The sequence below is a fragment of the Pagrus major genome, chromosome 11, assembly GCF_040436345.1.
Source record: "Pagrus major chromosome 11, Pma_NU_1.0".
Lineage (NCBI taxonomy): Eukaryota > Metazoa > Chordata > Actinopteri > Spariformes > Sparidae > Pagrus > Pagrus major.
In genome coordinates this window covers 17,180,786-17,207,327 of record NC_133225.1, presented here as the reverse complement: position 1 = coordinate 17,207,327, position 26,542 = coordinate 17,180,786, and the positions used below count along the sequence as shown (strand labels likewise).

The window sequence follows — 26,542 nt, the reverse complement described above, 5'->3', positions numbered from 1 at the left end:
ACGTGCCAGCTGTGCGTGGTCAAGTCACATAGAATCAGCTCCTTTATTAAGTACAGCAAGTTGAGGCATTTGCACAGGAAATCAACATCATTTGAACACATGATACAGGGTGGCATAATATGCATAAAAGTACCAGGAATATACTCCTATGCAATTGTCTTTAGTGTTCTTCTTTCAGTGAAATGAGCTCGAATACAGAGCCAGATACAGTGTACAGTCTACATTTCGCATTAGTCAGAACGTATATACCATTTCTTCCATTGTTCGACTGTCAGAGAGGGAGTTTACAGGTCCTGGGTTAAAGTGGAAGTGCCTCCATTTTGAGTTCAGGAATGGGCGCAGTTTGTGTAAACAGGGCAGTCACTCATTCTGCATTGAATGTTCTCTAGCTCCTCCTCCTCCTCCTCGATCCTCAGTCGTTCTTGACCTTTCGGGAGCCCCGACCCACCCGCTGCCAGAGTCGCAGTGTCACTCCCTCTTTTATACATTTTGACATGAGAAGAGTCTCCAGCTGTCCGAACAAAGAATCATCATCCGCCAATGGGAAACAAGGGTCAAAGTGCACAGGAGTAGATGTGAGCAGGACGAGTGGGCGGAGAGGGATAGTGGCTCTTCCTCAGCAGGTAAGAGGGGCTTATATATTGATTGACAAGGGAAGACCTCTAGACAGATTCTGCAGATTTTCAGAGGGGTGGGGCTTATACTATCCAGGGGGATTGGGCAGGGGTGGGCGACACAGCGCAGCACCAAGCTCAGGTGTAGCGAGGCATCTCGCACTGTTCACAGCGGTTGAGTGCAGGGTGATTGAGGAAGGTGCAGCTTTCACAGTTCCACTGGGCCCCTTCGAAGTCCTCGTCCCTCTGGGGCCCCGGCACTGGCTTGGAGCCCTGCTCCACTTCTGACAAAGGCAGAGAGAAGCACTTTATGAACAAAGCTGTTTATTCGTGTGTTAAACTGCGTAACGTCAAAACAATTTAAGTGTCTTCAACTCATGGCTGGAATTAACCACGGCTGTCACTGAACACAGATGTGTGAAGCATGCATTCAAGCATCAACCATTCAGTATTTATGTTAATAGACATGTCCATTCACTAAATAGCAAGGTTTCTCATCTAGTTTCCATGACAACAGATTTGTGGAGACAAACACAGACCACAGTCAGTTGAGCTTTAGTCTCTGAAGCCAAATAAGACAAATACTGTAATCTGAGTGATGACCTGAATGATCAAAACTGTATCTTGGCAACGTCTTTTTTCCTCATCTTTTTTACTCAATGAAACACTTCTAGGTTCTGAAAGCTACACTGGACAGGACTCACCTTTCCTCCCAGGTTTGGGTGGCACTACAGGACCGGGCTGAATGTTGTCGTAAAAGTTGCTCATTGCTTTTGGGTCAAACTTCCCTGTGGAGGAAAGCAGAAACCAGATACAGAAGTTTGTTTAGAAGTAGCCATCGAAACCACAGGTCCAATCTTTGAGCCTCTTGACCGACTCTGGTGTTCAGTCTGACAATAAGCAGACTCCTCATCCATTCCAACACACAGGACTCCAGTAAAAACAGAACTGAAGGTCAACAGTCAAGAAAGTTTTGCAGCAACAGAAGAACCAAAGTTTTTTTTAAACTGCTGTGCAGAGTTTTGGCATCCAAAAGGTCTCAGGACTGGTGGGTTCATTACCATTTGAGTTTTATAAGTGAAGCACTTAATTTGGTTTGAACAGCCACTATTGCAATCACAAAAACTATTCAACCATTTACAGGATCTTTGTATCATAACTTGGAGCACAAGAGACACACTTGAGGGCTTTGCAACGTGAAGTAAGGATGCTCACTTTTTCTTGAGTGTTTATTTAGCCAAATGGGATGTTTTTTGCCAAATCAGATTTATGACACAATCATCAACGAGGGATTTTGTTGTTTACTTAGAGTAGATTATGAGCAGTTTTACCATCATTAAAAAGGAATGTAAAACAAACAGGCTTACAGTCAGATGTTAACTTATTTTACTGGGTATTTTTTTGCATCTGGATGAAATTTGTGAGTAAAGTTCTCGTGCATAATAAGCTGCTTTGTGAGTGTATGAAAGCTGGACCTCAAGAGGAACACAAGATCTCAACAAAGACCAGAAATAACAGTGTTTTTCCAATCTATAACAGCATCCATCCTATTCTCTGTAACAACTGTGAATTGTTGGCCATTCAAAACTGATCACAGCCCCAAATATCAAATATTTATTTATTTAGTCACGAAAAATGGAAAAGCAGAAAAAAGTAAACAGTAAAAGTCAAGAAAAAAATATAACTATCTAAATAACAGGAACAGTTGGACACACCAGAGTGCTGATATGATACCCCAATTGTGAACATGCATTTAATTGTCTGCCAAAGACGACGTGAAGGTGTATGGTTTAAAATGTAAAGAAATACAAGGAGAATATGTTAAAAAAAAAACACAGTGGCTGACCAGAGAATTAAATTATTTTGCAGCAGCTCTTTAGGCTGCAAGTTCATTAACAGAGCAGGCCATTCTCTAAAGGTGGGACACACAGGGGGCAAAACCGCTGCCCCCCTCCTGTTATCACCAATGTAAACAAATTGGGCTTTTCCACTACAGGCTCACAATCTACAGCGATCGTTTCTGTATCTGTTGTATATTCTCCACACATTGTGAGAAGATCTGGCAAGAAAACACACGGACTGAACCTCTTATAAATGATATAAAAGATATATTTTATAATATAAGTGATCTGATTATGATAAATGATGAAATATGCATCCCATCCCTTATTCCACATACTTCATTTGTGTCTAAACAGAGAGTAACGAGCAGACACACGCACAGGAAATAAACTCCTCCTCGCAGATTATCACACAAGGCGAGGGTCCTTTTAACTATGTTGCCAAAAAATGTGACGCCCTGCTTATCCAGGAACACACTGAAAGCTTTATGTTATAAATTCATGTTCTTTTTCTACGTAACAGCTCTGTGTGACTCGCATGACTATAGACCTATTGTGGCTCTTCTGCCTCCTGTGTGTCCCTGGCATATGAAGGGCACTGGTGAGGTAAACCAACATTCAAAGACTCTGAAGAGAGACATTGTACATATAACAACTGCTACCCACATGCTTCACCATTCACAGCCTTTTGGGTGAGCGGCAAAGATAAAGCAAATGTTTAAAACATCTTGCATACATGACATTTCAACTATTCTATTACAAAGGCATTTCGAGATTGAAATAAAGTAGAAGCATGCTCAAAGCAATTTTCCAGGAACACTGTGGCCCAACTTTTCAGTGGCACTTGACTGATTGCAAGAAAATTGGTAAATCTCTTGAGCCTGCTGCCAGTTAGACTGTTTCAGCTTCCAAAAACACAGCTCCCGGCAAATATATAAAGCATTAAAACTCAATTCCACACACTGGGGCATTTCGAGGCAACGCTCTTATCAATTACGTAATCAACAAGGATTACATACCAGCCAAACACTGTGCCCAATGAGGGTCAACTCTGGATCGGCCCAGGTCCTGTCACGGACCAGCCGGTCATTTTAGAATGCTGCATCTGTACGCAGCGTGATGGAGCCTCATCCATCACTCTGGACCAGACTCTGCTTCTGGGCTTGGCTCTTTCAAGATCAATGCTTTCAAATAAATCAGAGGCACACTTCAAAGGTTTATGTGTAGCAATGTGCATCTATGCGTGCGTGTGTGTGTGTGTGTGTATGTATACCTCTAGACTGCAGTAGATCGGTCTCCTTCAGGGTACAGTCGATATCAATCTGAAGTTGTCTGTTCAGACTCCGCAATCGGGTCATCTCTTCAGGCTGCAGCCAATGAAAACACACAACCCACTTAGATTAGACGAAAATAGACAACCAAATATTGCCGGTCCGTCCTTTCAAACTTCTTCTTAGAAGGTGGAAAGTTTTACATCACTTTGTATGACACAATGGTACAATTTGTTGAATTATTAGTGCTGCATTTTAGCTACATCCGGACTACTAAGTTAAGTTTGATTGTTTTTGAGATCAATTTTATTTCATATTTAGTGCAAATGAAAAAATAAAGATGGGAGTCTAAAATATTATTAATGCTGAACTTGAGGTAGAAATAATAATTTCACAGCCTGTGATTGTACATCAACTTTTGTGAGCATGTGAAAAAGTATAAAAAGATTTGTGGTGACATAAAATTGTAAAGAGCAAACAATGTTTATGTGAGGGCAAGTACATGTTCAACCCTTACTCTGGGTATAAGACTGGTGGAGTTGACTCGTCGAAAGCGTCTTTGAAGGGCGTCATATTCCATATTGTTGACGTCGGCCTTCAGATGCTCTAGTTTCTGCTTCTCCAGCAGCAGTTCCTTCAATAGACGCTCCATCCTGGCCCGCTGGTGGAGCAACAGAGCTAAAGACAGACACACGAAATGCATGAAATATAATAATAATAATAATAATAATAATAATAATAATAATAATAATAACAACAACAACTAAAAGTTTATATAAAACCTTCTTTACCTTTAGTGCTCTGTTACTACACCATACAAATATAAAAGCCCAGCACTGACTTCAAGGTACAAGGCTGAATAAACAAAAGATAGTATCACAGACAAATCATGAAAAACAAGATCAATATGTAGTATGTCTGCTTTTAAAGAAGTCTAACCATCACCACTTCAGCGAAAGACATCAACATAGTTAAAGAAGACAAGTGGACACAAAGCACACGCTACATTATTAATATGTCTGGGGAGAAAGTCTTGAATATAACTGCAAACTATGCCAACAGGATGGCAGCTAAACACAACTGCCATCAAATGATGATCACTTTACACATAATCAACACTTCTTTGTCACAGTTAGGATGAAAGAAATGTGATATGCGATGAAAACTGCCAATTACAGTAGAAACATCTACTATCCATGGCAAGCACACAAAGCTGCAGCAGTATTTAACTGAATAAGATGTTTGATCTTATCCAAAATCTGTAAGAATATATGCAAAGATTGTGGTTCACGGTGTATCCCTTTTCAATCAGTAAACTGTACATGAGTTGAGTGTTTCAATATGTTTCTTTGGAATATTGTTAGTGACTGTGTAGACACATGAAATAAAGATGGGGACAGAGGGAGAGACAAGCAACAAATACACCCAGCTAGAATCAAAACAGAGAATTTTATGTTCCTCATCTTAAAAGGTCCTAAATGCCAAATTGATCAGTGCAAGGTGTCGCAGTTCAGCACCAGCATGTTAGACCAAAACAAACCGGCGTGCCAGCCACACCTCCCTTCCCCCCTTTCCCTTCGCCCCCCACCCTCTCTACCTCCGCCGTCCTCGGCAGGGCAGACGAAGGAATAAACCTCTAGACCATTTCAAGTGATGATGTAAGTACACTGGGGAAGTGAGAGGATGTACATATTGGCTATTGTTTGCTTCAGAGTTGGGAATGAGAGGCGGTGCCGGCAGGCGGATAGTAAAAGGCACGTCGAGTGTGTGTGTGTGTGTGCGTGTGTGTGTGTGTGTGTGTTCTGACTTGTGCCGCTTTTGGGGACAAACAACATAGTCGAGACCAAATCTGAATGAAAAATACTTAGTAGTAACCCAAGTCCACTGTTTTCCTGCAGACTTGGGCTTCTCTTGAAGTGTTGGCAGTTAGGTAGAACTATTTTCATGCAAATGAAAATAGGTCTTGACTCCAGTGTTTGTCTCTCACACAGTGTTTGGGGGCTCACATGCACTGACATGCACAAGCGGCCGGACCGGCTCCAAAACAAGAAACATAAACGCTCAATGTGAGTGAGGCTGAGACTTGTATATTGGACCTTTAACCACCAACACATAACGTTATCAAATTCTAAGATGATGTTTACTTGTAAACTCACATCAATAGTGGTTTCATTAACACCGGTAGGAGGTCAAATATCATTCAAGATTAGGCTTTATTCTGGTGTTTACCTCTGACAATACGATCCCAAGCACACATCCAAGGTCAACTCCAAAAGACAGTCACACACATGCAGATTAGTAAAAGGACAAAAACAAGAATCTCTTACCTTGTGTGTAGGCATAGTCATCCGAGCCTGAGCTTGAACGTCGGGGCATTTGCTGAAGCTGATTGGCAACATTCCCCGGTAGAGCAGAGATGGGCAGGATGGGTGCAGGGGCAGCGTTGTGCGCTCCTTGGTCTACTATGTTGAGAAGAGACTCTGCTTCTGCCACAGGAGGTGAGCTGAGCGGCCTCTGCGCCTGGCCTCCTTGGGACACTTTGATTTTGAACGTGTAGGCTGACTGGCCCGGTTGAGGAGAGGAGGCGGGCCGAGGCCTTGCAGGACCCTGATGCTGCAGGAACATGCCGGGGTGGAAGGATGCCGGGCCTGAAGGTCCGCTCATAGTGATGCCCCTCGAAGGGGAGCTGGGCGAGGGGCTGTTGGCCATGTAAAGCGCTCCTTGGGGGTGGGCGGTGTGCACAGGTGAATTACTGCGAGGTCGTGGACCCTCCAGGGTAATCTCTATCTGGTTCTTGAGGGGGCTTTTTGTGTGGTATGGCCTATACACTGCTGGCTGTTGCTGGGATTGCTGCTGGTGATGGTAGGGCAGGCTGGGAAGAGTTGGGGAGCTAATGGGAAGGAAGACATATTGCTGGTGCTGGGGTTGCGGCTGGGGCTGTGGTTGTGGTGGCTGTACCTGATGCTGCGGGGAGCTATAAGGTGAACCATATGTGGGCGTGCTGTAGGGGGACTGCTGATGCTGATATACAGGCGGCCCTGAGGAGGACCAGGGCGCTGGCTGGGGGCTCTGGGAGGGTGAGGGTCGAATATACAAGGTGGTGTTAGTGCTGTTAGCATAGTGCCCAGGAGGGATCTGCAGAGCCTGTGGGACGTTGGGAATACTTTGCGAAAGTGTGACTGTTATAGGGTTCATAGTATAACGTGGGACGGGGGAGTATGTGGGAGACATGCCCTGCATTGTGGGTGGAGGGGTGGGAGTACTAGCTGACCGGCTCTGATCGTTCATAAAGAAAGGATTGTAACCAGGGGAGGGGGCCATGGTGGCAGGGGCCGACAGTGGCTCAGGGTAGCTGGGCCGCTGGGGTTCGATATGACTGTCACTGGTGCTGTGCACGAGGGAGCGCCCGGCTCCTGCTGCGCCTCCATTTGCCTTGTTTGCATCTGAGCCCGGGTAGCCCAGGCTAATGTGTAGCATGTGGTTTCGGCTCAGTCGGCCCTCCTCTGGACTGTGATGGAACTCGCCATACAGGTATCGATTACTCTCCTGAGCCAGCAGGTGGCAGCAGAGATCCAGGTTGTTGTTGTTCTGAGACAGCAACAGAGAACAGTCTCAGCCAGGAAATGTGAAGTGTTTAAGTGCTCATCTTGCTTTTACTGCCATTATGCATCATAACATAATAGTTCATACAAACAAAGTAATATGTACAGAAATAAAACAACCCTCTTTAAAGTGAACATCACACTGTAACTATTTCCCATACTCTGCAAACAGGTTATCTGAGCATATGTGTGTGTGTGAATACCTGCAGAAGGCACTGTGACACTACCCCCTCTGGGATCTCTGGGAAACGCTGCTTGAGGTCCTGCAGGATGTGGTAGTCGAGCTGAGAGCCTCCCTGCGCCATCCTCAGCCAACATAGAAAGTCAACGAGTCCAAAGCTGCAAACGCTTCAATAACCGACCTCGTCTCATCCCCTGCACATGCAGACATGACAAACAAAACATGTCATGGGAGCGCTTCTCAATAATCCTGTTAGCGCTGCTGGCCTGCCAAAAGTCTGTCACACACCCAATGTGTCAGCAGTAATTACAGATCATTGAATAGTCTGTGTGAGGCATGTCAACCTGAGCTTTTAATAGAGCATAAATAATCCATCAAGAGAGTTGAAACAAACGGAATATAACACACGAACCCAGCGACAACACGCCAGCGTCACTGGTATTCACTCTCAGTAACACACGAGTGCTAGCCAGGTGCCTGTCAGTCTGTTGTTGTTTGTTTAGCCATACTGTTGCACCAAGCAACGACGACATACCATCGCTAGCTAGCAGGCTAGTTATCAGCATCAGTTAGCCTCCGTGCATCACTCAAACAAACAACCTCACCGGTGTGCTGTGCGGCTAAGGCAGAAACCAACATTACCATTCACGGAAGACTGCCCGATGTTACCCGTAGCTAATTCAGCAACACAATCCCGCAAACAAGGCAACAGTTCAAATAAGATTAACTCAATTCGTCAACTGCCTGCCAGCTAACCTTGCTAATGCTAGCCTTAGCTTGGTCCTGTTGGCTGGTCAGCTGTCACAAGCCTGGGTGTTGATGGATTAGCTAGCTAGCCATGCTAAAGTCGGCGAGCGTTAGCCAAACACGGCTTTATAAAACTTACCATATGTTATGAGACTCCCTCATGTGTCGGACCATAGCTGAGTCCCGAGGAGAGCTGTGATATTTCTGAAATGGTACGCCAAGGTTTGTCAAATTGTTGTTTTGGCTAAATAACTTGTAGTTTCACATTCCAGCGTAAGGCCCCTGCCGCTGAATTGCATACGAACAGGCTGTCTATCGCGATAATGTCAGATTTTCCCGGACCAGGAAGTTGTTCAAATCGGCTGGTTGACGCTGTCACTAGTGCGCATGTCCGTATGCCGTGCCCCTGTTCTGATCATGTGGCAGAACTCCATTCAGTTTTTACTCTTTTCTACTCAAAAGCCACAAGTTTTACCTCAAAAACTAGTCTAGTGGCTACAAATAAAGGTGGATTCAACAGACTGGAGCTCTTACATCTATTCAGCTCACACCAGCTCCCTACCAGTAAATAAGATTTTATTTTATTCTATTCTAGATTTAAGTATGTGTATATATGTTCTATGTGTGTAGCATGAAGGGGCTGCATCTGGCATTTCATAAAAAATCAACAAGTTACAAAAATTGCTTAATCTTATTCCATACTAAAACAATTTCAATAATGTAAGAAAAATAAATATAAATATAATTCAAAGGACTCAAGTTGAATCGGGACACACTCTCTGATAAAAAATATGTTTTGAGAAGAGATTTAGTCAACTCAGTTTCTACTCTGTTCTCCTCAATAGTCAAGAGATTTTTCCCAAATTATCCTGTTAAATACTAGTTGATCCAAAAACTCCATTCGGTCGTATAGTAAACTATCAACATGCTGTATTTCATTTATATTGTTGTTATTGACCTCTAATGACATGACTTTTCTCGTGATTTAATTATTCTACTCACCAGACATTCAACATTGTAACGAAGGGTCTGTAGCATAAACAATATTAAGTTAAAATAAGAAAAAAAAAAATTGGGGGCATGTGTGTGCCACATTCAGTCATCTGATCTAAATCAGTTTTGCATGACTTGATAATCGCCCCGTTGACATGAACTGACAATCCAAACAAGGAAATGTGTAAGGAAAAACGTAAGTATGTATAAAATATTAAGTATACTGATTTAGAGATTTACTGTCTCACATTTTGGTTGAAAGCAAGGACTTAAGAAGATGTGTAAATACTTTGAAACTGTAACAGCAAAGTCAGAATTTATGTCGAAGGCATATGTCCATGTTTTCACTAGGGGGCAGTGAGAGATGCATGAATTCTGCACAAGCACAGTTCAGAGACAATAACAGGAAGAAACAGGGATGGGTGTCTCTAAAGGAAAATGCATTAGGATTTAATTGGTTTAACAGTTGAGGAGGCAAAACTTTGTCCTTCTTCATCACTCCTGCAGCAAAAACAATAAAATGAACACAAAGACTTTAAGCTATTATGTACAGCTGTGGATAACACCACTTTTCAACAGACTAGTGTTGCCAACAAGCAGACTTATGTCTTGCTGATGCTACTTGCTGATAGGGCTGACCTTATGTCTTTGGGCATTTGTCCTATCCACCAATTTATTATTTTCAGTCACATTCCTGCAGTGTATTGTAGCCAAATGTTTCAAATCATTTTGATCCATACTGTAGTTTTCCACGTAATATTAATTTATATTACTTTTACTTTGCTCTGCAAAAATTCCTTTTAAAAAAGGCATTTTTTTCCTGCTTAAAGGGGCTTTCTATGTGCCTTTAAAGCAGCTTTGTCAGAGTTTAGCCTGCATCTGTCTACAGAAGGCACCTGTTCTGTGGTTGGGTTGCTTTTTTTCCATGTAACAGCTAAGCACTCAGCAGTCACAGCTGGGAAATTATGTATCCACTGCTTGTGTGGCTGAAACAGCTGAAAAGTAAACCTCACAGAAAAACAAACTTCAGTATTTCAATTGTGCTCAAAAGGAATGGCTGAATGTCCTTACTCTTCTGAGGTAAAACAACAATGTTACATGTTGCTGGTCCATGATATATTCAAGAGACAGCACTGTTTTAACCTTAGTTCACCCTGTATGACTGGGCAGCTACAGGGCAAAAGATCATAGGGTGTTAGAGTTCATCACCGACAGGGTCTGGTCACAGTCTGGTCTGGTGAGCGCATGCAATCCCTCAGCATGAACACAACACAGTCCTGAAGGTTTCTTACAAAATGTCTAAATTTTCTGTACAAAATGAGTATTTGGAGCATAATGAGCAGTACTGTCACTATGAACTGACTACATCAAGTCATGGTTGATATGCTTGCATGCATAATTAATATAACTTTGTTTGACATTAATTAGAAATAGTTGTTTTTATAACAGGGGCATCAGGATGTTTTGAAGGGCAGGAAGCTGAAGCATCTCATCAGCTATTAGTGAGCAGGCTGAGATGAGTCAGAGATGATTTCACCTGATAGTTTGATTATGTTTGTAACACAATTGATGCGAGGGAGGAAGCCTTAAATCTCGGATGATTTGTTGACAATTTGCGTAGTTTGATCAGTGTCTTCTGTTCAAAGCAGCTGACGGTGGTGGTCCTAAAATTTATTATGAACTGAAACCATGTGAGTAGAGGTGTGGACAGCTGGTACTGGTGAGTCCATCCGCCTGCACACACACACACACACACACACAGTCTTGACCTGCTGAGCCAGTCTACTGAGGCTTCATTGGGGGGTGGGCTGTACCACCACTAAAATATTCACAGGGGTGTCAAGGCTGAGTTGCAGCAGCTGAAGCGAAGGCCCGGTCTGACTCAGGGTAGCTGTCCTTACAGTGTTGATAAGTTGCCACAACTGTGGTGCTATTTAAAGCAGTCTCCTTGTTGTCCCTGATGCCCTGCGGGACTTAGAACAGAGGCGGACGGAGCCCCTTTGCCCTGAGAGTTCAAAGAACAGACCCCCACCCAATTTATGCCTTAATCTGAGTAGGAAGTGAATAAATGACGGGGTGAAAAGAGCCCCTCCAAAACATCTGTCAAGGTGCAGACAGGCACTCCTCTTCCATGCGTCTCAATTTTGTGTAATGTTCAAATGTAACTTTATTTAAGTTCCAAGAAAATGACAGTGTACGTATTATATTACATCTTATCTCATATTTTTACAAGCAAGGACTTTCTAGTAGTCTTTATGTACTTTTATGAAAGCATTCCCCATTTTCTTTCATTTCTTTCTCACCCAGTGATGCACCGACTCTCAGATTTCACTTCTAAGTACAGTATTAGCTGCTGGAGCTTTGGCCCTCTTGTTGGGGGTTTTCCACAGCTTCAACACCTCCAACTGAAATTATGTAACATTCCCCCGTTATCCTGACATTTACCTTTAACCTGTAAAGTAGTGGTCTCATCCTGCCATTTCCTGTAATACAGCGTGGCAAACAACATTTTCAGTATATCATAAATGCTATGATTATTTCGGCGGTGCTTAAAAATATCTGGCAGCCAGATCAATAAAGGCCTTTGTGTTCCACCGCTCAAAAGTCTCCATAACATTCCTTGAATACTTGAATGGGGACTTTACTTGGTGTATTTTGTGCCTGAGGCCTGTTTGGTCAGTGAGTCAGCAGCTGTGCTTGGAGCCATTAGGGCAGATGAAATGTGTTTGCTGCATGGTTTCTATTTACATCCACCCACAGTGACAGAACCACTTTCTCATCTTAGATTAAAAGAAGACTCACTCTACGGTTCATATTATAACCGTGGTATTCCCTAAAATGTGCAAAAATAAGACTTTGTGACCATTTTGACAGCTTGTTTTTTGTGGTTCTTGGCATGAAGGTATGCGTTCCAATCGTCACTACAGAGCAGAGAGACAGCAATATCTAGGTTAGGCGGGAAAAACAAAGGGCAAGATGGTGTCCCTCTTAACTGATAAGTCGGGAATCCGGGCTCTACAAGCAGATGATGATAACGTCTTTCTGCATTTAGGGTTCAGCCTCGCACACAGACCTGACCAGAGGAGTGTCCAGTTTCAGCTTCTTATTGTGGTGAACTATTCCTGGTGAAAATGAATGTGTAAGACAATAGATGATGGATTATGCCATCAACATGATTAGTCAGGCCCAATTATAGCTGAAATAATGACAAAAACAGGGAAAAAAAGCAAGTGCTAAAAAAGAGGTTATTAACAGCAAATAAACATGGATTAGGCAGCCTGCTTTAATGGCATATGTTTCTGCATAAACTGCCTTAAACTGGAGGTTAACAAACACATTATGTTATAAGAATTTAACGGTGACTGTGATAACTTAAAGGACAAGTTCACCCAAAAATGAAAATACAGTCATTTACTCACCCCCATGCAGATGGAAAGTCAGGTGAAATTTCGTAGTCCACAAAACATTTTTTGGAGCTTCAAATCAAAACAGCGTTGCAGCAGTTCACTAAACAACTGAAGTAAATGGGGAACAAAAACACATAAAATGGCTCTGTCCAATGTAATCGGAAGCTCTGGAAGTCCTGACATCCCAAATTGATTTGAAAAGATGTTATTTACACCCTTTTTAAGCAAAAGTCTTCATTGTAGCTGCTCAGCTATTTTCAAATCAGTTTGGGATCTTGGGGATTTTGGAGATTTGGATAAAGCTGGGCAAACTGTATGGAGCCCTTTATTGTTTATTTGGTTTATTATTATTGGCTGTGTTTTTTTTACATTTTAAAACAAGTCCCCATCTACTTCAGTTGTTTAGGAAAATGCTGCCATGCTGTTCTGCTTGTTGAATTATGAAACTTCACCTGGCTTTCCATCGGCATGAGGGTGAGAAGATAATGACCTGATTTTCATTTTTGGGTGAACTTCTCCTTTAAACGTAATAATTGCAGGCACCAGCTGTGCATCATGTCTATTATAAAGATATTAAAGTGACATCAGTGAGTTCATTATAGTCTCATTAGTCCATTTTGAAATAAACACAGTGAATCTGTGCAATAAATCACGACAAACTAACCATTAAAGCAGTATAATTGGCCCTATTAGTCTCTGTTAGGGATTTTTGAAGAAGACAGTCATTAACAGTATTTATGCAGCTGATCGGGATGAGTGTGTGCGCACATGTGTGTGTGCGCGCGCACGAGGCGACAGCTGAACCTGCGGCAGGCGCGTGCGGAATGCAGTATCCGGTAGAAAGTAACGGTACTTTTATGGAAACGGCAACCAGCAGCCAGTCGAGTCGGTTGACAAAGTGGTCGCATCTCGGATCGTCCCGCTTGGCCTGAGATTCGCTTCTTCTGGTTTCTATCGCAGCAAAGGATTTTCTGTTTTTTTCTTGTTTTTAATCAAACACAGGAGGACCACAGCGCGTCCAACGAGGTAAAGCCCTGTTTTATACCGACGTGATGGAGGAAAAGGCCTGTTCATCTGCATGCAGCAAGGTCAAAGCAAGTCAAAAGTTAACTTAAACAGATCAAACATCTTTATTTCGGCGTACATCAGGTGCATCAGGTATCTTAATGTGTCAATCAAGAGCATTTTACCTGTGTTTGGTTACAGTCGCAGGCCTGTTGCAGACTTAAAGGAAAAGGAACAAACTTGTTCTGATTGACTTTTGTTAGAATGATAAATGAACACATGAATCTCTCTGCAAATGTGTCTTTTTCCTCACACACACTGTCATGATCTCTTGTGCCAGCTGAGTACAGAAATAGGGCATCACCACCCAAACCTAAAGTTTTCCAAGTAACTGCAAAGTGTTGATTTACCAGTTTTGATACCTTCATAAACATCTTGATCAGATTAGTTATTTCTGCATGAAATGTGTTTTTTTTTCTTCTTTCTTTTGCATATACTGTAGGAGGAGAATTGTTTTCATCATCAGACCAACTAGAAAGATAATATCCTACAAATCCCAAAGAACCTATTACGAAAGGTTATGCAGTTTTACCCTCTGATCAGAAAATTGTGTTTATTAATGCACGACAGAAGAAAAGCCTCAGTGAGAAAATGGCAGGTGAGGATCTGAAACAGTTGTCAGTTCAACGCCCTGACATTCATTTTCTTGTTACTAGGATTGAAACCAAATGATAAAAGGAATGCTGATCAATATGCAGCCTCTCATAATTCATGTTTATAAGACAACAGGCAATAATAAATCAGAATTGTTTTCAGTGCCAGATGTACTGTTCAATTTAGGAATGAGTATTTTTATTATTCTGACTCCAGACACTCAGTCTTGTCCTGTCCTGTATCTTCGTGAATCCATTGTTACACATTTGCTAAATTGGAAAATGCAATCGATTAATTACAACTGCAAGTCAAATGTAGTTTTCATAGATTGTGTAGTAAAGCTGGCCAGAAGACCTCAATGGGATGGACATTTTAAGATAAGCCAACAATCATCTAGACTGATGAGACATTTAAAAACCACTGGGACATGGGATGATTTTTGCTCCTGATAAGCAGCATCACGTCACACTGATCATCATACCTGAATATAAAAGGTATTTGCGGACACTGATAAACAGCAACAGTTTTAGTGTTGGATGACTAACAGTCCAAACAGCTCTCATTCATCCAGTTGTCTCGCTCTTAGTCTGGCCATTTTGTCAAGGGGTCTGTGGGGCGACATGTGGGTGCCAACTTGAGCTCCGTCCAACTGCCTATCAGTCATCAGAAATAGCCATGATCACATGTCCTGCACCCACAAGTGGACTATAAATAGAGGTCAGCAGCAAGCTTCCATTGCACTCTTTCTCAACATACTGGAGCAGCCTTCTTTGCCCCTAACTTTATGGTCAAGAAGTGCCTGTCACACATAGAAATCCCAACACCAGACGAGCAAAAAAGTCATCAGGAAAGATAGAAGACCAGAAGCCTTTCACATGGCTGAGAACTTGTGGCTCGATACTCAACAATTAAAGGTGCAATATGTAAGAATTGACCACCTATCGAATTCGTGCTCAAAACAAATAGGGGGCAGCATACTGCTGGAGTAACCGCTAACTACTGCTAACTGTAGCTGCTGTAAGCTAGTTAGCTCAGTTAGCAATCCAAACTGGGACTTCGGAAAGTCTGGGGAGTGTTTGTCTTTACACCACTAGCACACTCAAAAATTTAAATGTTGACTTTAATTGCATTTATTTAGTCAACAGGTTCCATGAACTTATAACAGGTTAGTTAAAAGTAAAAATGTTTAAAAAAGCCATCTAACGTAAATAACTTGTATTACAGTAACACAATGACTTTGAATTGAGCCAACTAAAAAATTACTTATGTGATCAAGAAGATATATTTAAGCTTAGCCAGCATACATCTTATTTGTAGCAGTAAAATAAAAATAAACAAGTTCAGTTAATTTAAACATTAGGTTTTCATCTTATTCATGTGTTTGTAATTGGTTTCACATAATTAGAGTTTGTCAACAGGTTCCACACAAATGAATTTGGTGTACCCAACATAAGTTTGTCATCTCCTGTATTTATCAACACAGCAATAAGCAATTTGGTGCACTTGGTCAGAAAAAACAACTAATTTCATGACTCATTTGTTTTTACTTCTTTGGTTACAGTTTCTTGTGTAAATGCAAGTATTTCCTCATTCTATAGCCCATTTGATAGTAAACAGAATATCTTTAGGGTGTGGACTGTTGGTCGGGACAAAAGAGACACTTCAGTTTTTGCCTTGGTGTATAAAATGAAATGGTCAGAAATGTCAATCATAGTTTCCACAGTGAATCTCATCAGCCATTTGATGGTTTAAAGGGTGCACTGATGCAGGCACTGACCACCAACAAATTCAGCCAATACAATCCTTCAATACTGTTACATCCCACAGTGAAATGATAAACACACTAGCTGATGTATTTCACAAATGCATTTATCAGTGAAGTGCCAATTAATAAAAAAAAAAGCTTCATAATGATACTGGAATTTCTAACTTTGAAACTGAAAATTTATTAATTTTAGATTTTTATTAAAAGATAAACAAGGCTTGTGTTCTGTGTGTTATGAACGACAGCATCTAAGCTAACATACGTCTGTCAGAGGCAGTTGCTACGTGGGTACTAGTGGCGCATGTGTCAACTTGCTGTTGGAGAAGAGAGAGAATAAAACACAGCTGGTACTGATGTATCAATTCTGCGTGAAAAAATCCATATTGAAACTGTCAGAAATGATATGCATCGATATTTTGATATTTTTCACAACACAAACATTTGATTATTCAATAAACGTTTGTTATATGGTCACATCTCTGTTGCACAATGCCAACAACACAGTTAACATTTGGACCGCTCTTCCTTTATTTTGCAGGTTACATTTCAACAGAGCCTGTTTGTCAACTTGTCATTGTGGTAAAAACATGACTGAGGTGGCGCAGGTTGCGGCTGTAGTCGCCCAAGAGATCGATGATTTCGCAAATGAAGATGAGCACAACATAAGCGATGCAGAAAATAAGGAAGATGATATGACACATGAGGAGGAAGATGTTAACGAAGACAAAGAGGTCGAGGAGAAAAGTGAGAAGACGTCACACGTGGAGGATGAAAAGCCTCGCCATGTGAACGATGACGGAAGTAATGAGACTGACAAGACACACGTGAACGGTGTGGAGCACAAAGATGACACAGCCAATGAGAAAAAAGAGAGGTCAGAAACTGTCAATGGTGTAGCACAGGACGGAAAGACAATGGAGGATGAACAGCCTGATTCAAATGAAGACCAGGATATTTCTGATTTGGCACTTAAGAAAAAGGTGAGCGTGGAAGATAATAAGTGATGAGATAAGTTAGATGTTGCCCTTCAGAGAAAACATGCTGCAGAAAACAATTTAATCTTATCTTCCCTCTCACTGTTAAACCACAGAAACTCCTCCGATCCAGAAAGACGGTGGCCAGAAGCTACGTGCCAAAGCTGAACAAAGACAAGGGGGATGTGACGAACAAGTTTGAGGCGATGCAGAAGGCCAGGGAGGAGCGCAGCAGGCAGAGGAACCACGATGAGCAGCAGAAGAGGAAGGATCAATATGTCAAGGAGAGAGAGTGGAACCGCAGGAAGCAGCAGGTCAAAGACAGATAACCCCACTAACCTCCGACCGTGACCTGCATGGCATGATGAGGCATGACGGGGTGACGAGGCTGCAGTTTGAGTGAGAATTCACTGTCTTCTATACACAACACAGCGTTTTATAAAATTAACCAATTAATAATCATTTCATGCAAAGTTTAGCTTTGGTTTGTGCTTGACTTCACGAGGTGGTTATTTTTTTTTTTTTTAAAAAGATTGCTAATTTAACTCTATTAATGTGCAAAAGGAACACTACAGGACTGAAACACACAGTCCTCTGATGGATCTGGCACAATCCTAAATGCATGTTGTGCAGCCAAGCATTGTTCAATTTATTTATTTTCAATTTTATATTGTAAACCAGATCCCAAATTTAACACATACCAAAAAACTAGGCAAAATGACACAAAGTTTTTTTAATTAGTGCTGGAACAATTACAGCTACAACAAGTTGATTAATCAAATACTGATAGAAAATTAAAGGTGAATGCCACCGATTTTACATTTTGTTTACAGGTCTTGGGGATACTATGACATGTGTGGAAGAAGTTGGATTAAAGGTCCAGTGTTTAGGAGTTACTGGGATCTGTTGGCAGATGTATAATCTATTTTATACAATTAAAAAAAGACAATTTAAACAATTGTCTGAATTAGTGCATAATCACCTGAAACATAAAATATTTTCTTTTCTCTTTTTTTTCCTGATGCATCAATTTTGATCCTGTTTCTTTTTTTAAAACAGTCCAGCTGTAGGAGTGTAATGCCAAATCAGTGGAGTGCTCTTTTATATCTTTGGGTTTTAAACTAGGTCAGACAAAACAGGACATGAAGGCATCACTTAAATAATTGTAAAACAATAGACAGATAAATAAATAATGAAGAAAAAAAAATCATTTTTGTATGTCATACTTCATGTGCATGATGTTGACATACAGTGTGGTGGAAATAGTAACTGAGAGGTCAAGACAGCTTTTCTCTGAGATCGACTGTGGTGAAATAAATGCAGTGATATGGTGTTAGGTGAGTGGATTATCAGTGATACACAGTGAGACAGAACAACATCCCCGTGTACAGAAATGCCATAGCTGGCCAGGCTTGGACACCTACGCTCATCTCCTCTCTGTGCCAGAACACCACGGCCCAATCAGAGGTCCACCTGCAGGTCACATGACCCAGCTATTAGCAGGGATTAGACCCTTGTTCTTGCTGGGACCAGCATGGCTCCTGAGTGGCAAAGGAGATGATCCCAGCTAAACCGTAACCACTCTCCATCTGATCCGCCACAGATAAAAGAACTCCTCGCTTCCAGTGATGAGGAAGAAGAGGTGAAGCCATCAAAGGTAGAAAAATCCTACGTCCCCAAAATCACAGGTAAGACACAGAAAGGGATGTAAAGGGTGAGAAAGATGAGTATTCAATGAGGGATCTGTTAAGAGGAGGAGGAGGCTGAAGGCTTTTGTTGTTGTCTGTGAAATCCTCAGGTAGTGTGAAGGGGAAGTTTGCTGAAATGGAAAAACAAAGACAAGAGGAAGAAAGGAAGAGGATGGAAAGAGAGAGGAAAAATAGGGAAGCCCAGGACAACATGGAAAAGGCCAAAATAAAGAAGGAATTGGCTAAGAAAGCAGCCGAGGTAAGTAAACAATACTTGCACAACGTCTCACTGGGAAGTGGGACAGCATGTCTGGTTCAGCACTGCCTCTTGATGATAACGGACTTGTATCTGTAATGATTCAGGTAATCCTCAGCTGCCACTCGGATGAGTTATTTTAAGTGGCATTTGAGATCCAAATAGTTGGCAGACGCTGGATATAGGTCTGAAATCAACAGTAGCATTGTACTCATGGTGAACTCATGGTAAAAGGGTCGCCTTCATTTCATCCTACAGAGCAAGACTTAATGTAATGTAATGTAAATCAATTGAATATTTCCGATCAGTATAGTACAGATAGAAGGACTTAAATGGAGCCTATTATTATACCTTCAGACAGTGTAGTTCTTGGTAATGGTGACGTAAGTATTCTTGTGCCAGATTACAGGCAATTACCTGCTACCTCTTTGCCCTAATTCTGCTCAATGAGTACAATGAGAAGAGTCAAATGTATAATGGTGCTAACAATGCTGTATATATTCAACAGCTGTACAAAAAACTTTAACAGGGCACGATTGTAATAGTAATGATGTTATTTATTTATTTATTTGATATATTTTTATTTTTTATTATTGTGAATATGTCTTTACAACTCTGCCTTTTTCCTCGTCAGTAATGATCAGGGTAGTAGCCAACACTGAGACAATTAAACCACGATTAAGGTCATTTTTAGGGGGAATTACTGTTTTTTTTTTAGCAACTTAGGTATTATTTCTACAAAAAAATCTGTAATTAAAACTTAGACATTATTCAGGCTGGCTTGACTGTTTTTAATAAGGAGTATTTCTCCACCAGAACTGTATTCCTTATAGGGAGGGCTTTGAAACAGCATCACAGATCTGTAATTCTCGAGTATTTTCCTTTGATATTTCCTTTAAAAAAAAACTTGATGACAGTCCTGATTAAAATGGAGTTAAAGTTGTTAGACAGTTTTTTCATTTAGTTGGCTCTTGTGAAATTATACACAATGGAAACTGGGAACAATACAAATTAAAGAACAATCGAGACCTTCTTCTCTCATGGTCCTGGCAATGAAGCACAGAAAATCAAGAATCTGAACACTGTCAGCAACATCATTGCCTGCAAACTCTCTTCTGAATGGTGACTCATTAATGGCAAAAAAAATATCTACAAATACATTAACTGGAGTGCTTTTCTCTGTACTTACTCTGTACTAGTTATGTACAGCGGGTCACAACCCATTTTTTAGCTTTCCCTATCACTTATTTCCTTTGTTGCCCCACATAAAAAAGAACAGAATTATGATCTTTTACCAGAAATTAAGAAATATCTCAAACTTTGAATGTTCCTGTTCAGATGTAAGGAAGCACTGACTTAACGACCTAGAAACAGCTGGACTCTACATTCTCAGTGCTGCCAGGTGTAGACAGCATATGACTGGCAACTGTTTCCCGCACCTTCCAGCAGCTAAATTAGCTCCAGACCTCCTTACTGTGACTGAATTAGACTCTGCTATCTTAGACTGACACCCATACTCTGACCTACTGCAAATGGTGACATTAGGCTAATAGCGTTGCCCCCTACCCACCCACATGCTCTTATTCCCAGTCTGTGCATGTGGTCATGCAAAGAGATTGACCTGAATTTGTTTTTACCTCTACAATACCACTGGACGGTTAGTAGGTCATGTCAGCTACGAGAGCTCAGAGTTTCAGAGTGGCTGAAAAAGTATTCAGACCCATTACTTAGTGTAAGTAAAAGTATGGCAATGTAAAAAAAAACTCAACTGCAAAATATATTACAAAGTAAAAGTACTCATTGTAGTGATTCATTTTCTTAGACTTGTCTTTTTGTGATATTTCGATATGCTGTCAACATCTTGTAAATCTATTTTTTGTAATACATGTAAATGAATTCATCTTTATTCTGTGGCAATAGTTGAAATACCTTGGATAATCTTAATATCAAACACCTTGTAGGAAGGAGATGACACAATCCTGGTGCGGGTGGTTCCAGCCAAGTCATCACGACATCCGGGCAGAATCAAGATGAACTTTGAAGACATGGAGAAGAATCGGGAGGAGGAGCTGCTGAAGAGAGCAGAGGAAGAGAAAAAGAGACGATACGATGAAAACAAGCGCTCCTTCAGGGATGCCAAGCGACGCTCGGTTGTTCAGCTGGTAGGAATATGAAGAAATAAATGTTTTTGTTAACACTCCCTAACCTCTTGTGCTACCTTAATGATTGTGCATTGCAGATAAAGTCTACTATATTCTCACGCTCATTTGGATTTAGGATGAAGACGAGAAGCCTTCAGATAAGATGCAGATGACCCCTGGAAAGCTGAAGCTGACATTTGAGGAGTTGGAGAAGGAAAGGCAGGAGCAGAGAAAGAAGCAGGCTGAGGAGGAAGCCAAACGCCGCCTGGTAGAGGAGAAGAAAGCTTTTGAAGAGGCCAGGCTGGGAATGGTAAAGATTGTTGTCAGAACTTAATACAGGTACGCTATTTTACTATCCCTTTATTTCCTTTGTGCTAATGATGCTTTTGCGTGTTATTAGGGAGAAGATGAGGAGGATGCTCAGCCTGCTCAGGAAGACAAGGAGGAACTCAGACCTGGAAAACTGAGGTTGAGCTTTGAAGAGCTGGAGAGGCAAAGGGTAGAAGAAGTGCGAAAGAAAGCCGAGGACGAGGCCAAGAGACGAATGGAGGAGGAGAGAAGAGCGTTTGCTGAAGCCAGGAAGAGCATGGTCAGTATGCTTCCCATAAATAAATACAAAATACGGTATGAACAAGTCAGCAAGATTTCTTAGATCATGAAAATTCTCAATGTAAACATCTCGAGTGGTAATATCATCATAATTGATGTGTCTTAGCTCTGATAGGTCCTTGAAGGAACAGTTAGACATTTAGGGAAATATACTTTCTAGTAGAGCCTTAGGTGAGAAGATGGTTGCAGTTACAGTTACAGTAAATATGAAGCTACATTCAGGAGACAGTTAGCTTAGCTTAGCATAAAGACTGTCAAAAAGACACAAAACTGCCTAGCGGCACCTCTAAAGTGTAATGTTTAACATGCTTTGTCTTCTTTATTTAATATGTACCATACTGAATTATACAATGACAGATGCCAGTGACTTTGAGTCAGTTTGTGAGCTTTACAGGTGCTGGTAGGTTAGCTGTTTGCCACTTTTTCAGTGTTAATGCTAAGGCAGTTGTTGGTTGCAACATTAATTGAATGGACAGCTACAGATATGTCTTTCGGCTAAGTATAAGGCCATTTTATAGTGAGTAGCCTACCGGACTTTGTCGTGGCAGGGGGCAGTGGTAGTCTGGCTCATAACTCCTCGTAAAACAGCAAATTATTGTTATTACATATAGGTTTTCTACAGATTAAACAAACCAAATATATTGTGTTAAATAGTAAGATTTACAGGGGCCCGTAGGTGTAGTTTGTGAGCTAAGATAGTTATTTGCTGTCTTTGTGCTAAGCTAAGCTAACCGGTTGTAGCTTTTATATTTAATAGTTGAACCAATCTTCTCATTCAGCTCTCTGCCAAAAAGTGAATAAGCATATCGAACAAAAAGGTCAAACTATTCCTTTAAAGAAAAACGTTGCCCGATAAACAGCCTGAATTTTAAAGGCTACATGAAACTGTCAAACGATGACCGCACCATCATCCACAGCTATCAAAGCTAAGCGCCCTGTGTTTTTGCTCAGCTTGTAGATGAGGATGATGAGGTGCTGATGGCCTTACTCAACCTGGAGGGCAGTAAGCCCGGGAAGATATGTGCCAGTTTTGAGGATCTGGAACGCCAGAGAAGAGAGGAGGAGCAGAAGAAGGCAGAGGAGGAGGCCAGGAGGAGACTGGAGGAGGAGAAGAGGCTGTTTGCCGAGGCCCGCAAGAACATGGTAAGTCTACATGTAGTCTCCATGCATGTATCTTGCTGATCATTAGCATATCAGAAAAGGTAGCTGCTCAGCATCCCCTTTTAAAAGAACATGAAAAACTGCCCTATAATAAAATGATAAATTGACCAAAAACACATATTAACAGCATGTACATACATACTATCATTAAGTTTGTCATTAAGAGTTTATGAAAGCATTAGTAAAACAATTGTGAATAAATATCAGTTATGACCAAAGGAATATTGGTCTGCATCCAACTAACACCTACTTTAGCTTTTCACTCTTAATACTATATATAATTGATTCTAATTGGATGAACATTAATATTTTATATTGGTGTATATCACTGATGGGCTCAAATTGTCCAAATTATTTCTTTAAGAGCCCTGGACAGGACCAGGAAAGGTCTGCATATGGAGATGAAACAGTAAGATACTTTCGATTTCAAATGTATATTTTTCACACAGAAATCAGAGGGACAAAGTCTGCTGTAGATATATAATACTGTATTTTATTAATTTATTCCATGCAAGTGCAAGCGCATCAAGGTCTACAGATGATATGCCTCTTTGGGGGATGCATGCTGTTTTTAAATGTGCAACAATGAGAATGGCTCCTGCTTAGTTTTTTGCTGATTTTATGACATTTGTTAATTTTGGGTAAGTAGTTGCACTTTTGGACTGTCTCGTCTATTATAAACTGAAGCCACTACCGACTGTAAAACAACATGGACATCACACGTGATGCAGTCACTTTGTTCACCCCTCAACAGAAATGCCGTTGTGTGTACTTGATGTGTACAGGCACTAGATGAAGAAGGAGGAATGGTGAAGAGTGAATCTCAGGACGCACTGCACCCAAGAAAACTGGAGATCAACTTTGAAGAGCTTCTGAAAGAGAAGGAGGAGGCTGAGAGGAGACTCAAGGCAGAGGAGCGCAAGAAGAAAATGGAGCAGGAGAAGCAGGAATTTGAACAACTCAGACAAGAGATGGGCGAGGTCAGTCTGGAACAGTTGAACATTTATGTCGACCATGTCCATCACATACTGTGTAACAATCTCAGCCAACAATGCCTGAGAGCACAGCACTTGTTTCCAAACACATCTGTTGAATTCCAAAAGGTTCATGCATAGCATGGCATATCTTGTTGCAATGAATATATAAATAATAAATAAATGGGCTTCTGTCTCACAGGACGAAGTGAATGAAAGCTCAGATGTTGTCAGCAAGGAGTATGAAGAACTGACCAAGCTCAAGAGGACTGGCTCCATCCAGGCCAAGGACCTCAGGTCCAAATTTGAGAAGATCAAGCAGCTGACTGAAGAGGAAATTCAGAAAAAGATTGAGATGGAGAGAGCACGGAGGAAGGCCATTGATGATGAAATTAAAGAGAGAGAAGCTGAGCGGTTCCAGGAGGTAAGCTTATACATACATTATACAGGGACCTGAAAAATAAAGATGTCCACAAACAAAATGTGTAAGTTTGATTAGTTAAAATGTTGCCCATCCTTCATTTTTTGATATCCATGGAGGAAGTGCAAGTGCTACTTTTCAACGTTGTCTGCATTTCTACCACTGTCAAAACACTGTCAAACATTAGGCAAATTAGTCTGCTAACATATGAAAAGTCATTTTTGCATGGGACTACAACAACAGTCATCATTGGTCCATCTGCCGTATGCTTTTCTCAGTAACTCCATTTTGCTGCCACACATTTTTAAAAATGGTGGCTGATATAAAATGCTGCAATTATTGACCAATCAGAAATATTCAGCCCTGAAAGCCCCACCCCCAACTTTTTGGAAGGTACTACCCCGTGGGCAGGGACTTTTTTGGGGATAAAATAATGTCCCAGAACCTAATTTAGACCCTGGTCCCTGCAGTGGAAACACACTGAGTTCCTCCAAAGGTTCCTTGTCCCTGTGGTGGAAACATGGCTTTAGTGTCACATTTAATAATTTTTTATCCCCCAGGAGGATGAGGAAGGAGAATCAACTCCAGTGAGGCCCGAGGAGTCACCATTCAAACAGAAGGTGGATATGAAAGCCCGATTTGAACAAATGGCCAAAGCCAGAGAAGATGAGGAGAGGAGGAGGATAGAGGAGCAGAAGCTGCAGAGGATGCAGTTCGAGCAGCAAGAGATTGATGCCGCCCTCCAGAAGGTAAATCTCCTGTGTTCATGACTATACAGCATATGCAACATGATTCCTAATGCATGAGAGCACCGCACAAGTCTGGTTCAAGGTTGATTTGACCCTGGCAACAGTTGTGAATTTTCTGTCATCTGTTTGCAGAAGAAGGAGGATGATGTGGAGGACGAGGGTAGCATCATCAATGGCTCTGCAGCCTACGAAGATGAGGAAGATCATGCCAGGTCGGGGGCTCCATGGTTTAAGAAGCCCCTTAAAAATCAATCGGTGGTGGACTCGGAGCCTGTGCGGTTCACCGTTAAGATCACCGGGGAGCCCAAGCCAGAGGTGACCTGGTGGTTTGAGGGAGAGATGCTCCAGGACTGTGAGGACTATCAGTATATAGACAGAGGAGAGACGTACTGCCTCTACCTGCCAGAGACCTTCCCAGAGGACGAGGGAGAGTACATGTGCAAGGCTGTGAACAGCAGAGGCACAGCGGCGAGTACCTGCATCCTCACAATAGAAAGTAAGACCACCTTGGTGTGACTGCATGCCTGCACGATACCTCCTCTCTTTGAAGTGGATCGCATGCTCCTCTTCCTCTTGAATTCAAGCCGAGAGGCAGATGTGGATAACTGGTCTTCTGTTTCTCTCTTGCAGCATATGACTACTGATGCCCTTCCATGTTTCCAAGTTCTGGAAACTTTTCCTGTTGTCTCTCACTCCTTTTGTAAAACTTCGTCCCTCATGGTATGGTCAAACAGCAGAGGGAAGAAAATAGCAGTATGCTTGGCATTCCTAAGGGAGGGATACACAACACAAAAAATACGCAAGATGTTGTTTACGTATTGCTCAAATGTAAAGCTGCACTCCCTGTTAGAGTATCATTTACCTGTGCCAAAAATAGACGTGACCCTTGTTTGTTCTTGTTCAAAATCTTCGCTGTGAGGCCCTTATGATATTTGTGACACCAGCTAATTGTTTGTATCATAGTACTGTGTTGTACATATCACACTTTCTGGTCCATACATTGCAAACATTATACTTGAGGCATTGATGTAAAAAAAATTAGATGTCCTTCTACTACTGCTACAACAACTCAATCAGTATTAATCAACATGCAGTTGGTAAATGGTATTGTGATACTTGGCTGGTAACATGTTCGTCATCCTACAGTGAAAGGTCCATTGGCAATGATATGAAGTACTGCAGGAACAAAACAATTTGAAATCAAGTGTACGTCCTGATTTTCAATGAAACTCTTTAGGTTCCGATTAGGTGTTTTTAAAGTGCAGCATCTAAAAAAGTTTGATATGTTGATTTTTCATGTACCAAACCCCCTTTTTCTTTTTGAGTTGAATGAAATACTCTTGATACAGTTGTCATAATTCAGTTGTGCTGGACAGTAGGTAACCTTTTTATGGTTTGATAATGGAAAGAAAGATAGGCTAGCCTGAATATTTGTCATATATTATAAATGGAAATGTTTTAATAAAATGAACGACAATAACACATTTTT

At 41.4% G+C, this 26,542-nt stretch overlaps 2 protein-coding genes across 3 annotated transcripts; one reads left to right on the top strand and one right to left on the bottom strand.

Moving 5' to 3' along the window:
- Nucleotides 1-19: 19 nt before the first annotated feature.
- tab3 (TGF-beta activated kinase 1 (MAP3K7) binding protein 3) lies at nt 20-8,549 on the bottom strand. The gene is made up of 7 exons (XM_073476032.1): nt 8,396-8,549; nt 7,532-7,703; nt 6,054-7,314; nt 4,244-4,404; nt 3,729-3,822; nt 1,319-1,402; nt 20-898 (listed from the first exon to the last, which is right to left on the bottom strand). Exons 2-7 carry the CDS (start codon nt 7,631-7,633, stop codon nt 753-755), a joined length of 1,848 nt encoding a protein of 615 aa, XP_073332133.1. The 5' UTR covers nt 7,634-7,703; nt 8,396-8,549; the 3' UTR covers nt 20-752.
- An 8,075-nt stretch (nt 8,550-16,624) lies between these two features.
- Nucleotides 16,625-26,533, top strand: nexn (nexilin (F actin binding protein)). 2 transcript variants are annotated; one of them, XM_073476976.1, is made up of 13 exons: nt 16,625-17,060; nt 17,171-17,368; nt 18,658-18,742; nt 18,853-19,001; nt 20,960-21,160; nt 21,276-21,449; nt 21,540-21,728; nt 22,700-22,891; nt 23,695-23,889; nt 24,086-24,307; nt 24,865-25,053; nt 25,186-25,549; nt 25,684-26,533. In XM_073476976.1, exons 1-13 carry the CDS (start codon nt 16,668-16,670, stop codon nt 25,695-25,697), a joined length of 2,565 nt encoding a protein of 854 aa, XP_073333077.1. In that variant the 5' UTR covers nt 16,625-16,667; the 3' UTR covers nt 25,698-26,533. The 2 variants fall into 2 exon arrangements, with proteins under 2 accessions (XP_073333077.1, XP_073333076.1); XM_073476975.1 differs by lacking the exon at nt 25,684-26,533 and having other exon boundaries at nt 16,668-17,060; nt 25,186-25,569.
- Nucleotides 26,534-26,542: the final 9 nt, after the last annotated feature.

What these genes read in the sequence shown, in the direction of transcription:
- tab3 (XM_073476032.1), bottom strand. Translation starts at nt 7,633, where the DNA reads ATGGCGCAGGGAGGCTCTCAGCTCGACTACCACATCCTGCAGGACCTC. An exon ending in TGTCACAGTGCCTTCTGCAG is followed by an intron (nt 7,315 to 7,531) that starts GTATTCACACAC and finishes TTGCTGTCTCAG; the next exon opens with AACAACAACAACCTGGATCT. An exon ending in TGACTATGCCTACACACAAG is followed by an intron (nt 4,405 to 6,053) that starts GTAAGAGATTCT and finishes GTCTGTCTTTAG; the next exon opens with CTCTGTTGCTCCACCAGCGG.
- nexn (XM_073476975.1), top strand. Translation starts at nt 16,668, where the DNA reads ATGACTGAGGTGGCGCAGGTTGCGGCTGTAGTCGCCCAAGAGATCGAT. An exon ending in TGGCTAAGAAAGCAGCCGAG is followed by an intron (nt 19,002 to 20,959) that starts GTAAGTAAACAA and finishes AACACCTTGTAG; the next exon opens with GAAGGAGATGACACAATCCT. An exon ending in TTGATGCCGCCCTCCAGAAG is followed by an intron (nt 25,054 to 25,185) that starts GTAAATCTCCTG and finishes ATCTGTTTGCAG; the next exon opens with AAGAAGGAGGATGATGTGGA.